At 39.9% G+C, this 13,255-nt stretch overlaps 1 protein-coding gene across 7 annotated transcripts in view; it reads right to left on the bottom strand.

Annotated features, from left to right (window-relative positions):
- CRACDL (CRACD like) overlaps positions 1–13,255 on the bottom strand; it is a 144,043-nt gene that overhangs the window by 48,935 nt on the left and 81,853 nt on the right. For all 7 annotated transcript variants that reach the window (XM_009442951.4, XM_009442952.4, XM_009442955.4 and 4 more), the window contains one exon: positions 4,901–4,980. In XM_009442951.4, the coding sequence (XP_009441226.1) occupies positions 4,901–4,980 (80 nt within the window). Of the gene's footprint in view, positions 1–4,900; positions 4,981–13,255 lie in introns of those variants that run through there.

Genomic DNA, 13,255 nt, shown 5'->3' with positions numbered 1-13,255 from the left:
TACCAGCGTAATAGTTTGGCAGTTACTTTTCCTAAGGATATTTAGGCTATTATTTCCCTGTTTTGTGGCTTCTATTGTGTTGAGAAGTTAGGCATAAGTTACTTTTTTGCTCCTGTCCAGGTAATCTGTCTCTTTTTCTCAGACTCATTTTAATATTTTTCATCCTCTTTGGTTTTCTGCAGTTTTACCTCATATGGATTTTCTTTGATTTATCCTTCTTGGGATTCATTGGGTTTCTTAAACCTGTGGGTTGGGTCATCTTTTTGATAAAATCCAGAAAATTCTCAGCCCTTCTCTCCTCCCGAGACTATGCTCAAATGGATATTACACCCTTTCACTTACTCTCTATGCCCCTTGTTCCCTTTTCTTTATTTTCCATCTTTTTACCATTCTATGGTACATTTTGCATAATTTCTTGTGATCTATCTTGATTTGATGTAATCTGTTGTTATAACCTTGCATTTTAATAATTACATTTATTTTACATAAATTTAATTTAAAATAAAATTTTAATAATTACATTTATTTTAAATGAATTTATTTAAAATAAAATTTTAATTATTACATTTATTTCTAAAAATTCCTTTGTTTTTCAAATCTGCTATACCTTGTAAAAAAACTTATTTTTTAAATTACACACAGTAAAATTCATTCTTTTTGGTGTACATAGAGTTGTATAATTATCACCACAATCAAGATACAGGACTGTCCTCATGCTGCCCTTTTGTAGTCCAACATTCCCCGCTACCTTTAACCCCTGGCAACCACTTATAACTTCTCTGTTCCTATAATTTTGCCTTTTCTAGAATGTCATGTAGATTAAGTCACACAGTATGTCCCCTTTTCATTCTGGCTTCTTTCACTCAGCACAATGCATTAGAGGCTCACTCATGTTATACCAAGTCAATAGCCTATTCCTTTTTATTGCTGAGTAGAACTCCATTGTGTGGATATACCAGTTTGTTGAACCATTTCAACCTGCTGAAAGACATCTGGGTTCTTTTCAGTTTTTAGCAATTATAAATAAGTTGCTATAGTTTGTGCGTGTGTGTGTGTGTGTGTGTGTGTGTGTGTGTGTAAACATAAGTTTTCACTGCCCAGTAAATACCTAGGAGTTGGATTGCTGAGTCATAGGCTAAGTGTATGTTTAACTTCACAAGGAGCTGCCAAAATGTTTTTCCAAAGTGGCTGTGCCATTTTGCATTCCTCCCTTCAATGCATCCTTATCAGCTCCTGTTGTTATGGTGGTTTTCTCCAGACGTTTAATAGGTGTGTCCTGGTATCTCATTGCAGTTTTACTCTGCATTACCTAATGATTATAGATATTAAGCATTTCTTCATATGCTTCTTTGCCATTTTGTACATCTTCTTAGGTAAAGCATCATTTAAAATTTGCTCCCCATTTTGTAACTGAGTTATTTGTTTTCTTATTTTTGAATTTTGAGAGTTCTAAATATATGCTGGATGTAAGTCCTATATCAAGTGTGATTTATAAATATTTTCTTCTAGTCTGTGAGTTGTCTTTTCATTTTCTTAAAAGTGTCTTTCACAGACCATATTTTAAAGTTTTGATGAAGTCCAATTTATACATTTTTTCCTTTTATGGATTCAGGTATTATATCTAAGAACCCTTGCTTAATCCTTGGTCGTAACTATCTTCTGCTATGCTTTCTTTTAAAGGCGTTAGAGTTTTACATTTAGGTTTATGACACATTTTGAGTGAATTTTTGTATAATCTGTGAGGTATATTTGCATATGAATGTCTAATTGTTACAGCACCATTTGTTGGAATATTATCTTTTATCCAATGAATTGATTTTGCAATTTTGTCAAAATTAATTAACCATATTTGTATGGGTCTGTTTTTGAACTCTACTCCCTTCTGTCTCTGTGTATCTATCCTTTTGCCAAAACCATACTGTCTTGATTACTGCAGCTTTATAGTAAGTCTTAAAAACAGGTAGTATGAAGCTTTCAACTTTATGTTTTTTCAAAATTGTTTTACCTATTCTAGTTCTTTGCTTCTTCACATACATTTTCAAGTCAGCTCGCCAATATCTGCAAAAAGTTTTGCTGGGATTTTGATTGCTTCATCTTTACCCCTCCTCCTCCCTGTTTCTGATGGGTTATTTCAAAAAAAATCATCCCAGGCACTATTATTATTTCACCTATATGGACTTGGCTTTTTCCTAAATGAAAAAAATCTCTGACTCCTCATGGAAATCAAATTAAATTATTACTTGTCAGTATTCTTTCTACAGAATATTGAGCTAACTGTATGTCTGTCTTCCATAACTGACTTTTAAAGAGTGCACTGCAATCTTGGTATATTTGTGTAACAGTTCTAAGTGCTTTTTTGTATATGTTGTATAAACATGTCATCTATAAATAGAGATAGTTTTATTTCTTTCCTCCACCTCTCTGCCTTTTATTCCTTTCTCTGGCTTTATTGCACTGGCTGGGTGCTATGCCACTTTTCCCTGGATGTTTTAAAACTTTTTTATTATCTTCAAACATAGTATGCATAGTTGTTTTATAGGATGTATTTGGTAATTCTGATATTGATGCCTTCATGTGTCTGTTTCTCTTGTCTGCCTTCATGTGTGCATGGCGTTCTCCTTGTGTGCATATCTGTGGCCATAGTTCCCCTTTTCATAAGGACACCCATCATATTGGAGTAGGAGCCCACCCTATTCCAATATGATCTCATCTTAACAAATTACATCTGCAATAACCCAGTCTTCAAGTAAAGCCACATTTGGAGATACTGGAGACTTCGACATATGGATTTGGTGGGAGCACCATTCAACATAACGGCATGTTGGTTCTCATTCATAGTATCCTGTTGCCTTAGATGCCTGGTTATTACTGACTATATGCTTGTCATGATACTGAAAATATTATTTTAATCTGAAAATATTGTCATGATACTGAAAATATTATAATCTGAAGTCTAAATAGAAGGCACCTTCCTTTAGTGAATATTATTTGCTTCTGCAAAGTACGTGGGTTTGCATCCAGTCTAGAAGCAATATTAATCAAGTTCAAGGGTTGAGGTTCTCTGAATTACCCAAATGATGCAAACTCAAGCTACAAATCTACAAAAGGGTTGGTTTACCCCTAGTTCACACCTACTCAGATTTGGTAGCTCCTTGGCTCCCCTTTATTGTAGAGAGTGTCTTCTATTAGACAGCCTACATTATACAGGCCTTGTCATTTGATATCTGACCCTTGCTCTCACCTTCCACCCCATGAAGACATGAAAATTTCCAAGACTGGTAAATGATCTAAGGGCAAAGTGGCTTTTATACTCTGTTGTCTCTCCAGGTTACCATTTTCCTTTTCTTTTCTTTCTTCTTCTTCTTTTTTTTTTTTTTTTTTTTGGAGGCAGGGTCTTGCTTGTTGCCCAGGCTGGAGTGCAGTGGCATAATCATGGCCCACTGTAGCATTAACCTCCTAGGCTCACACAATCCTCCCACCTCTGCCTCCCAAGTAGATGGGACTACAGGTGTGTGCCACCATGTCCAGCCAATTTTTAAATTTTTTTGTAGAGACAGAGTCTCACTATGCCCAAGCTGGTCTTGAATTCCTGGGCTCAAGCAATCCTCCCACCTCGGCCTCTCAGAGTGCTGGGATTACAGGTGGAAGCTGCTGTGCCTGGCCCATTTTCCTTTCAATTCTGGCCTTATTATTTCTTACTTTGAAAAATATTTTAAAGAATATTCTTATCTAGAATTTTAAATTTTAAGTGGAAGAGGGTTGGTCTGAATAACTTAAGCTCACTATTTGAAAAAAAGAAAACTTAGTCCCTTTTCTTCAGTAACCTCTGTATGTATTCAGAACTAGCACTTATTGAGGTCATTTCAGGCTGATGAAATATTTATTCAAACATTTATTGTTTACAATAAGTAATAATTCAGTGTCCCATAATATGAGAAAATGTGAAACTCAATTTTTTTTCAGGGCTCATCTAAAAACCCTCACCTTATATTTGGATTTATTTGGTATCCATTGAAGTGTGACAGAGGAAAAATGGTTCTAATATGAAATAATAAGAAAAAAATCTATCTTTAATATCTGAAATGGAGTATTTGCTGAAATTAGTATCTGAAGCTAGTGGCTAGCAGCTAGGATTTAATATTATTGGGAGCTGTTTCTCCTGAACTATATCAAAGAAAATCACTACTGGCATTTTCAGTGTAAATAAGAGAGAGATGGAGGCCTTGGTTACCAAAATAAGGGGAGTATATGAATGGCAAATCTAGAGAAAAGGTACATTGTGGGGAGATTAATTTTTTAATGTCAATTTTACAACTCTATCAGGACATAAATAGCAATATTTGGATAACAGTAAACCAATGACATAATTGGAGAACTCTTAGAATGTCTTATGAGATGGTGATTCATGGGCCTAGAATTCAGCTCAGCAGAGAACATACTAAAGATCTCCTTCAGAACAAAAGTCATGAAGGAGAGGGATCAAAGGCTCTCTCCTGATGTAATTATTTTTTTACAGATGATCAGGCTATCAGGTACTTTGCTCAGCTTCCTACTGATGCCTTTGGATATTCTTAGATGGTGAATGAATCCATTTAGTACCTCTTCCTTTGCATTCAAGTCAGCCAAACATGGGGACATGCTTACCTCCAGAAAGGAGGAAAATGAGCTGAAAGGTCCCCGTGCTTGACACAGAAGCAGAGGAAGTCTGCCCCGAGCAGCCTTAAATAATGTGCATGTGCCCCCAGTCACAGCGTGAAGGGCCTGGGGGTATCTGAGCACACTGGGAACTAAATCCCCACTTTTCATACAGAAAGCCCCAAAGGCCTGCCTCTGTCAGTCCCTCTCCCTGCCCCACAACAAAGCAAGTGCCCTCCCCAGAGCAGGGGAAGCAGGGCCTTACCTGTGCTGTCCTCCCCAAGGCCTTCTGCAGCCTCCCGAAGCTTAATGTCCATCACCCTTGTGGAAATCATGTCAAGCTCGCTGAAATTATATGGAAATTCACGTTAAAGAAACATGGTTAGCAGAAGTTACCAATGAGTGAAATGGTGTTCGTGACTGCATTTGCCATGATCTGGCCTGCACACACCCCAGCAAAGACAGTCCAGGGCAGAGTGCAGCACAGTACAGGCCAAAACCATATCCACAGCCACAAGATCAGTAACCGCATAAGCGTTTAATCACTGACTGGGGCAATTTAATGGAAAACAGATCACTGAAACAAATGCTTCACTAATTTACACACTGCAGATTAGGTTTCTTTCAAAAAAACTTTTCTCAAATTATAAGAAATGATTTTTTTTCTCTTGTTTACTACAGGAAGTTTGGAAAATAGAATGAAAATCACCCATAATCCAACCAACCAAGGATAACCACAGTTAATGTTTTCATTTCCTTCCAATAATTTTTTATGCAAATATTTTATCCACATGCACACATATCATATTAGGAAGCTTGACTTCCTGATTTTCTTACTTACACCACATCATTAAAATTATTCACGTGTTATTTTAATGGCTACCTAATATTTTGATATACTACTGTACCATTATTTATTTACATTGAAATTCTTTTTTGAATGCAATGAAAAATTTCAAACAGATACAAAAATATGAACAACATATAATGAACTCAAGATATGGCTAATCTTGCTTCATCTTTACCCCCACACCCCATCCCACTCCTATGAGGTGATTTCTAAGCAAATCATCCCAGACGTGATGATCATTTCATCCATATAAATTCAGCTGCTTCCTGAATAAAAAAAATCCCTCACTCTTCATGGAAATCAAATGCATGATCACTGGTCAATATTCCTGCTACAGAATACTGAGCTAGTGGTGTCCATGCCTTCCATAACTGACTGTTAGAGTATGCTCTACCTCCATATACTATCACACCATTTATTTAGAAAGCTATTTCTTACTGTTAGGTATGATGAATCCTCGCACTTAAAAAGGGGGGCTTGAATATTTAACCAATTCACATTTACCACTTGTACACAGCACAGAATGGGAAATGATGGGAGAAATGCAAAGAAAACACAAACAGAGAAAAGGATTTGCGGGTGTGTGCCCGAGTTGGCTCTAATATTTAGATTTCTTTTAATGTTCATCCTCCCTACCAGCCAATCCCTCAAAAGCTGAACAAAGTTTCACCAGCTCCAGCTCTCAATGTTCATACAATTTGGCTTCAAAAAAATGTCCGGTCTTGTGTCGGCTCTGCCAAAAACTCTTGGAACCTCACCAGATTTGACTCATGATCATGCTATCATTATCTATAAAATGAGGGTTGGACAGAAATAGTATTTTTCAAATCCTTTACCACTGTTTTAGGCTTCAAAGGACATCCTTGCTTTCATCATCTGTGTTCACTTTCAAAGCAACAGACAATGCTATCAAACAGCAGAATGATAGTAGTTCTAGGCTGGTGGCCCAACCCAAAGGCCCAGGTGTTCCAAAGGTCACCCCCTCAATCCCCCCTGCAATATGTTAGTCAGTCAGCAACCCCCTCATCCCCAAGAGTCCTTTAGAGGCGGTAGCTGCCGGGGATTCAATGGAAGAGGCAATGGAGAAGGAAAACATACGGTGTAAGGGGAAGAGTGAAGATGGTGAGGGTGGCCTAGGAGTCACCATCTGTTCCCCTCAGTGCCATCTCCTGAGGCTGCCACTGAGCTCTAGCTCAGTGCAAGAGTTTTCCATTGGCTGAATTTGGAGTTAACCATGGCAACTGCAAATTACTTATCAAGCATGCAGCTATCACCTGAATTATCTCATTTAATCCCCAAGAACTTTTAATATTCCCATTTTGGAGATGAGAACATTTTTAGCTCACTGCATCCTCTACCTCCTGGGCTCAAGAGATCCTCCCACCTCAGCCCCCCACAAATAGCTGGGACCACAGGCCCACGCCACCACACTTGGCTAATTTTTTGTATTTTTTGTAGAAATGGGGTTTCGCCATGTTGGCCAGGCTGGTCTTGAACTCTTGAGCTCAAGCAATCTGCTTGCCTTGGCCTCCCAAAGTGCTTGGGATTACAGGTGTAAGCCACTGCACCCAGCAGAGAACATTTCTGATATTAAGCGGTTTATTAACTTGCCTAAGGTAGCAGAGCAGATATGGCGTCTACACTCACACTGACTGCATACCCAGCATGGGCGGGTGCATCTGAGGCACTGGGATACAGTGACAGATGAGACCCACGTGGTTCCCGCCTCTTGCAGGTGCTGACCCAGTGAAGGGCAGAGCCCTGAGCTGTCCCCAGTGGGGCTCAAGAGAAGCTGGAGAATCCAAAGGACAGGATCTCCCACTGAAATGGCTCTGCCTGCCAAGAAGCCTTACCCCAGGGTCAGGCCAGAACTCAGAGGCTGGAGGAGCCCCGAGAGATCATGCACTGGGTCTGATGGGGTTTCTTCGTCTGGGGAAAGGAACCGGAGGCCACTGTGATGTGTCAGCTAACTGGGAAAGGATTAACACTCTGGAGAAACCGTGATGTTACGCAACACATCAAGGTCATGTGGACACCTTGCAAATGAAAAGTGTCTTTGTTGGGAAGAACAAGGTGAGTGCCAGAGGTGTGTGTGAGAGTGTGTATGAGCCCTGTGGGTGGGTGTGCAGAGGGGCACCCTCTCCTGCCAAGCCCGGATCAGTCCAGAGGCTCAGGCTTGCTTCTCCCTGGGTTGAAGAACATGGTTGTGAGAAAGCTGCACGGGGCAGAGGGTTCAGATGCAGATGTAGGCGGAGGGCCGGGGAGGGGGGAGCATGGAGGGGATGCAGACTCACCTGTGTAGGTCCTTCCACCCTACTCCCAGCCAGAAGATGCAGACAGCACCCCCAGACCACCAAGACCACCAAGACCACCAGTGGACTCACACAAGGAGGCAAAGGTTGCCCACCGACAAAGGGACAACAAATGGATCTCATGTCACATGGAAGGTTTCAGAACCTACTCATGTTTTATGTCCCAAGCATCTTCATACAGATAAGAGCATAACATGGGGTGGAGGAAGGTGGCAAAGACTTGAATGTTAGGCAGTCCCAGGGTGGCATCTTCACCCTACCACCTACCAGTGCCAGGCCTCAGTATCCTCATAGGCAAAAGGAGGATAATAATACTATAATCAAATGAGACCAGGACATGGCATGCAGCAAGCACAGGCTGAGCCCTGCTGTCGGTTTCTGCAGCCCACTCCTCACCACCACGTGATACTGTTTATTGACAAAGGCTCCCAGAGCACACATGCCCGGCATGCCCTGGCAGCAGGTAAGCGCCAGTCTTCCAAGCAAATGGCTCACTTCAAAGTCGCCATTGTCAGTCACAGGACAAACACCTGGCTTTCCAGCTGACCCCTGTGCTTCCTGATCCCCACCGCCCGATGGGCTCAAACCACTGCCAGGTAAGTGATGAAAACACGTTCAGGGTCACAGAGGAATGTCTGTCCGGAGTCCGCAGGCTGCAAAGGTGGAGAACTGTTTCCTTCATGTGGACATTCCAGGTGGAAACACCCCACAGCTGTGACAATGGAACATCATCTCTGTTGGGCCAAGTAACTCGCCTTTCTGAATATGCGTTCCCCAAGCCGCAGTAAAGTTCAAGGAAACGCCAGATGTAAAACCGTAATTAGAAAGGCAATGTGGCAAATACCCAATACCTCCCAGACCTCCTTTTGCTCCTCACACGAAGACAGTGCTTCTCACTGGAGCTCCAAGGTCAAGTCAGGCCACCTCAGTGTCCCCTCAACCAGCATCTGCCTTCCACCCTTCCACTCCTGGAGTTCTGAGAGCTCCAAGTCCAAGTTAAAGAAAACTTACTCTTTAAGCTAAATCTGGACCGGCAGGGCCTCTTCAGGGCTTCTAATGAACTTACCAGAGTGCTGAGCCTCCAGGCCCTGCTGCGGGGCACAGCACTTTGTCAGTGTGTATCTGGGCACCCACAGAATCCAAGGGAGTCCTGCATCTAAAAAGACCCCTTAATGTGGGGGCCGCCCCACTCCCTCTCCCTCCACCCTAACTGACCACAGCCTCCTTCCCAGCTTATAGCAGAGTTCTATCATTAGTCTCAGCTTCTATAGAAATATTTCTACAAAAGTTAATTCACATAAAGAATGAGAACAGATTTTAATATGGCATTTTAAAGGCTTCAATCCATTATATTTACCTACACAATGCAAAGAAAAATATCTGTACCCTGACTCCATACATCTGAGCACATAATTATGTATGAAAGCTTTAGTGTTCACCCTACAGATTCCCTAATCCCACACCACCCTTCAGGCTGTTTGGACCCCTGTGGATTCTTTCTTAGCTCCCGGTACCGTTCTTTCACATTGCTCACCAAGGTTGTCATCAATAACTTGTTTGGGAGGTGTCTGCTGAACATCCCTTCCTCCCAAGGCTGTGGGTTTTGAGGGGTGAGTGCTATGCCTATTATATTCACTGCTCTTTTACCAGTACCCAGGACAGTGCCCGACCAGAGAACTGAACAGATCACACCAAACAAGAGAACTGACAAACTAGAGGGGCTTCTGGGTATTAGAATCCTTTCAGATCTTTGAATATCAATTCATTTAACCTCAGAGAGCTGTAGAGAGACCCAGAAAGAGTGACTCTTGGTTCACCTTTCCCTTATCAGTTTGAAGAGGTGATTTAATCTACCTGAGGTCAGCGTTAGGGAAGACAGGGAAAACACCCACCTTTATTCAGTCTTTACACCTCCCTTTCCAACAGTGCTTTCCCTCACTTTCTTCCCATAGCAGGGTTCTGCCATCTACCCTGCATCACCTTCTCCAGGGTCTCTGTACCCACCAACTTTCAGGTCAGTATCAGCAGTGATGCCCTCTCAGAGCTAAGTATTTTAAATAGAAAACTCCAATGAAAGAAAATAACTGCCAATATAGATTCTAAACTCCAGAAAAATATCCTTCAAATTTAAAGGTAGGTTAGACTTCCAAGTGGTAGAGTAGCCTACACCACAGTAAAACTTTCCACTGATGATAAGTATAAACTGTGGAGAAAAGATGAAAAACAATCATTTGAAGGCAGTTATGAGCAACTGAAAGCAGAAATTAAAGTGGAATCAACTCTTCTTTTCTTTTTTATTATTTTTTAGTTTTTTATTTTTGGAATCAACACTTAAAAAAAGGGAATTGCAGTAGGAGCGATTTATGTGTGTAGGGCTTTTGACCTGGAAAAGCTCTCAGGTATGTGTGTTGTGGAGTGGCTGGAGCTCAAATACAAAGCCATAATCTTATGGGCTTGATGAATCCAAGAATGGAATTTAGGGCTGCCAGAGCAGATGGAAACTGAGGGAGAATATCTTAGGAAGGAAAAAACTTCAGAGAGAGGAGCACCAAAATCCACATGTAAACCCTATCCTAATTCTTGGCTCCCCTCCCCTGAATTCTGCACATACTGGGGAGACTCCAAGGAACCAGGCAGAAGATAACAGCTGGGAGGCTGAGGGAAATGAACTAAGATTTTTCTACTGCTCACTGCAGGAAAGACAGAGTTCACAGGTAACAAACAGCCTGCTAGAACAAAATCAATAATCTTCAGGACAGCATAGCTTCCAGAGTTCCTATGAAATATCATTTACAATGTCTACCATATAATCAAAATTTACAAAACATGTAAAGAAATAGGAAAATATGACCCATAGTCATGAGAAAAAAAACACCTAAGAAAGAATAATCCTGAGTGACCAAAATGCTTAAATAGCCGACAAAGACTTTAAAGAAGCTACTTAAAACAAAAATGTAGCCATAATAAATAAAAAGATAAAGAATTTCAAATTAGAAACATACAATATAAAGAAGAAACACATGGAAATCATCAAGATGAAAACTGTAATTTCTAAAATAAAATATTTATTAAATGGGCTTAACAGCAGATTGAAGACATCAAAAGAAAGGATCAATCAAATTGAAGAGAGATCAATAGAAATGATCCAATCTGAAGAACAGAGAGAAAAAGACTGGGAAAAAAGTGAATCTGAACACAGCCTCAGTGACCAGTGGTACAGTATTGATTGGTCTAACATATATTTAATTGAGTCCCAGAAACAGGGAGTGGGGGGAGTGTGAAGAAGCAGGAGAGAGAAAGAGGGAAAAGGAGAGAGAAGAAGGAAGGAGAGGGAAGGGGTGGGTGCGGGAGAGAGAGAGAGAGAGAGGGAGGAGAGGGGAGGGGAGGGGAGGGGAAGGGAAGGGAAAGGGAAGGAGAAGGGGAAGGGAAAGGAAAGGGAAGGGGAAAGGGAAGGGGGGGCATTAAAAATATTTGGAGAACTTACGAATAAACATTTCTCCAAAATGGTGGAAAAGATAATGTTACAGATCTAAGAATCTTAGCAAACTCCAAGAAAACCACAACAAGGCACATCATAGACCTCAGAGAAGTGTGGAACACAGCATAGTGTACTAAAACCAAAGATGAAGAGGAAATCTTGACAACAGCCAGAGAAAAATGACACATCATAAACAGGCAAACAACAATATAAATGACCAACAATGGATAAGAAAAGCCAACACAATAGTCTCTTTAAAGTGCTGATAGAAAACAAAGAACAACCCAATATTCTATATCCAGAAAAATTATCCTTCAATAATGAAGGCAAAATATAGACATTTTTAGATAAGTGAAAAGTACTTTCACTTATCTAAAAAGTGATATGTACTACACTTTTCTAAAAAGTGATATGTACTGCAGATATGTACTACAGGAAATGCAAAACAAAAGTTTTTTAGGATGAAAGAAAATTATACCAGATTGAAATTGAAAGCTATAGAAAGAATGAAGCATAATGAATGTGGTAAATATGTGGGTAAATATTAAAAAGTACATGTTTTTCTTTTCTAAATTTATTTAAATGCATATAACAACTAAAAAAACTATTATGAATTTACAATGTATGTAGATGTAATATGTGACTATAACATAAAGGTAGGAGTTGTATGTATGACTAGACTATCACAAGGTTCTGGCATTTTACGTGAAGTGGTACAAGACTAACTCTAAACAGACAGTCACAATTTCAGAATTAATACTGTGATCCCTAGAGAAAACACTAAAAAATTTAATGCAAAGAAGTTTAGCTAAAACGCTAAAATAAAATTTATAATGGAACACCCAAAAATTCAATTAACCCCAAAAAAGGCAGAACAGAGGAACAAAACAAATAGGAAGAACAGAGGAACAAAAACAAAACCAAGCTGGCGCAGTGGCTCACACCTGTAATACCAGCACTTTGGGAGGCCAAGGTGGGTGGATCACGAGGTCAGGAGTTCGAGACCAGTCTGGCCAACATGGTGAAACCTCATCTCTACTAAAAATACAAAAATTAGCTGGGCGTGGTAGTGGGCACCTGTAGTCCCAGTATTCGGGAGGCTGAGGCGGGAGAATTGCGTGAACCCGGGAGGCAGAAGTTGCAGTGAGCCAAGATCATGCCATTGCACTCCAGCCTGGTGACAGAGTGAGACTCTGTCTCAAAAAAAAAAAAAAAAAAAAAAAAAAGAAAGAAAAGAAAACCAGATGGGATACATTAAAAAGTTGAAAAATGATAAATATTAAATAAAAAATATATAAAGCTTCTAAAAAATCATCAGAACCTATCTACTTGACCTTGAGATAAGCAAAGATGTCTTACAGATGCCTAAAAAAACCATAAAAGAAAAAATTTATAGTTTGCACTTCATCAAAATGAAATACTTCTGCTCATCAAAAGACAATGTTAGAAAAATGAATAGGTAAGTGACTGGTAGAGAGAAAATATTCGTAAAAAATATCTTACAAAAATAAAACCACTTGTATCTAGCATGTATAAAGAATCCCTAGAACCCAACAAATGAAATGCAAACAATCCCCTGCCTTAAACTTGGGCAAATGATTTGAAATATATGCAAATAGCCAATAATGAAACGTCACATGAAAAAGAATATAATTAAGGAAACATCAGACAAACCCAAATGAGAGACATTCTGTAAAATAACTCTCTAGTACTATTAAAAACATGTCAAGGACAGGAGGAAGGCCAAGAAACTATTTCAGAATAGAAGCAATATATGATCCAGGACTGGAGAATGAGGAAGTGCTATAAAAGCCATTACTGGGACAAATGACAAAAGTTACATATGGACTGTGGATTACATAATAACATCACATCAACTTAAAGTTTGCTGATTTTGATCATTGTAACTATGATTATTAAAAAGAATGTTCTTGGCTGGGTGCGGCGGCTCACGCCTGTAATCCCAACACTTTGGGAGCC

Source organism: Pan troglodytes, chromosome 12 (genome assembly GCF_028858775.2).
Source record: "Pan troglodytes isolate AG18354 chromosome 12, NHGRI_mPanTro3-v2.0_pri, whole genome shotgun sequence".
Lineage (NCBI taxonomy): Eukaryota > Metazoa > Chordata > Mammalia > Primates > Hominidae > Pan > Pan troglodytes.
The sequence above is the reverse complement of the archived record's forward strand: the minus strand, read 5'-3'. Positions and strand labels throughout refer to the sequence as shown.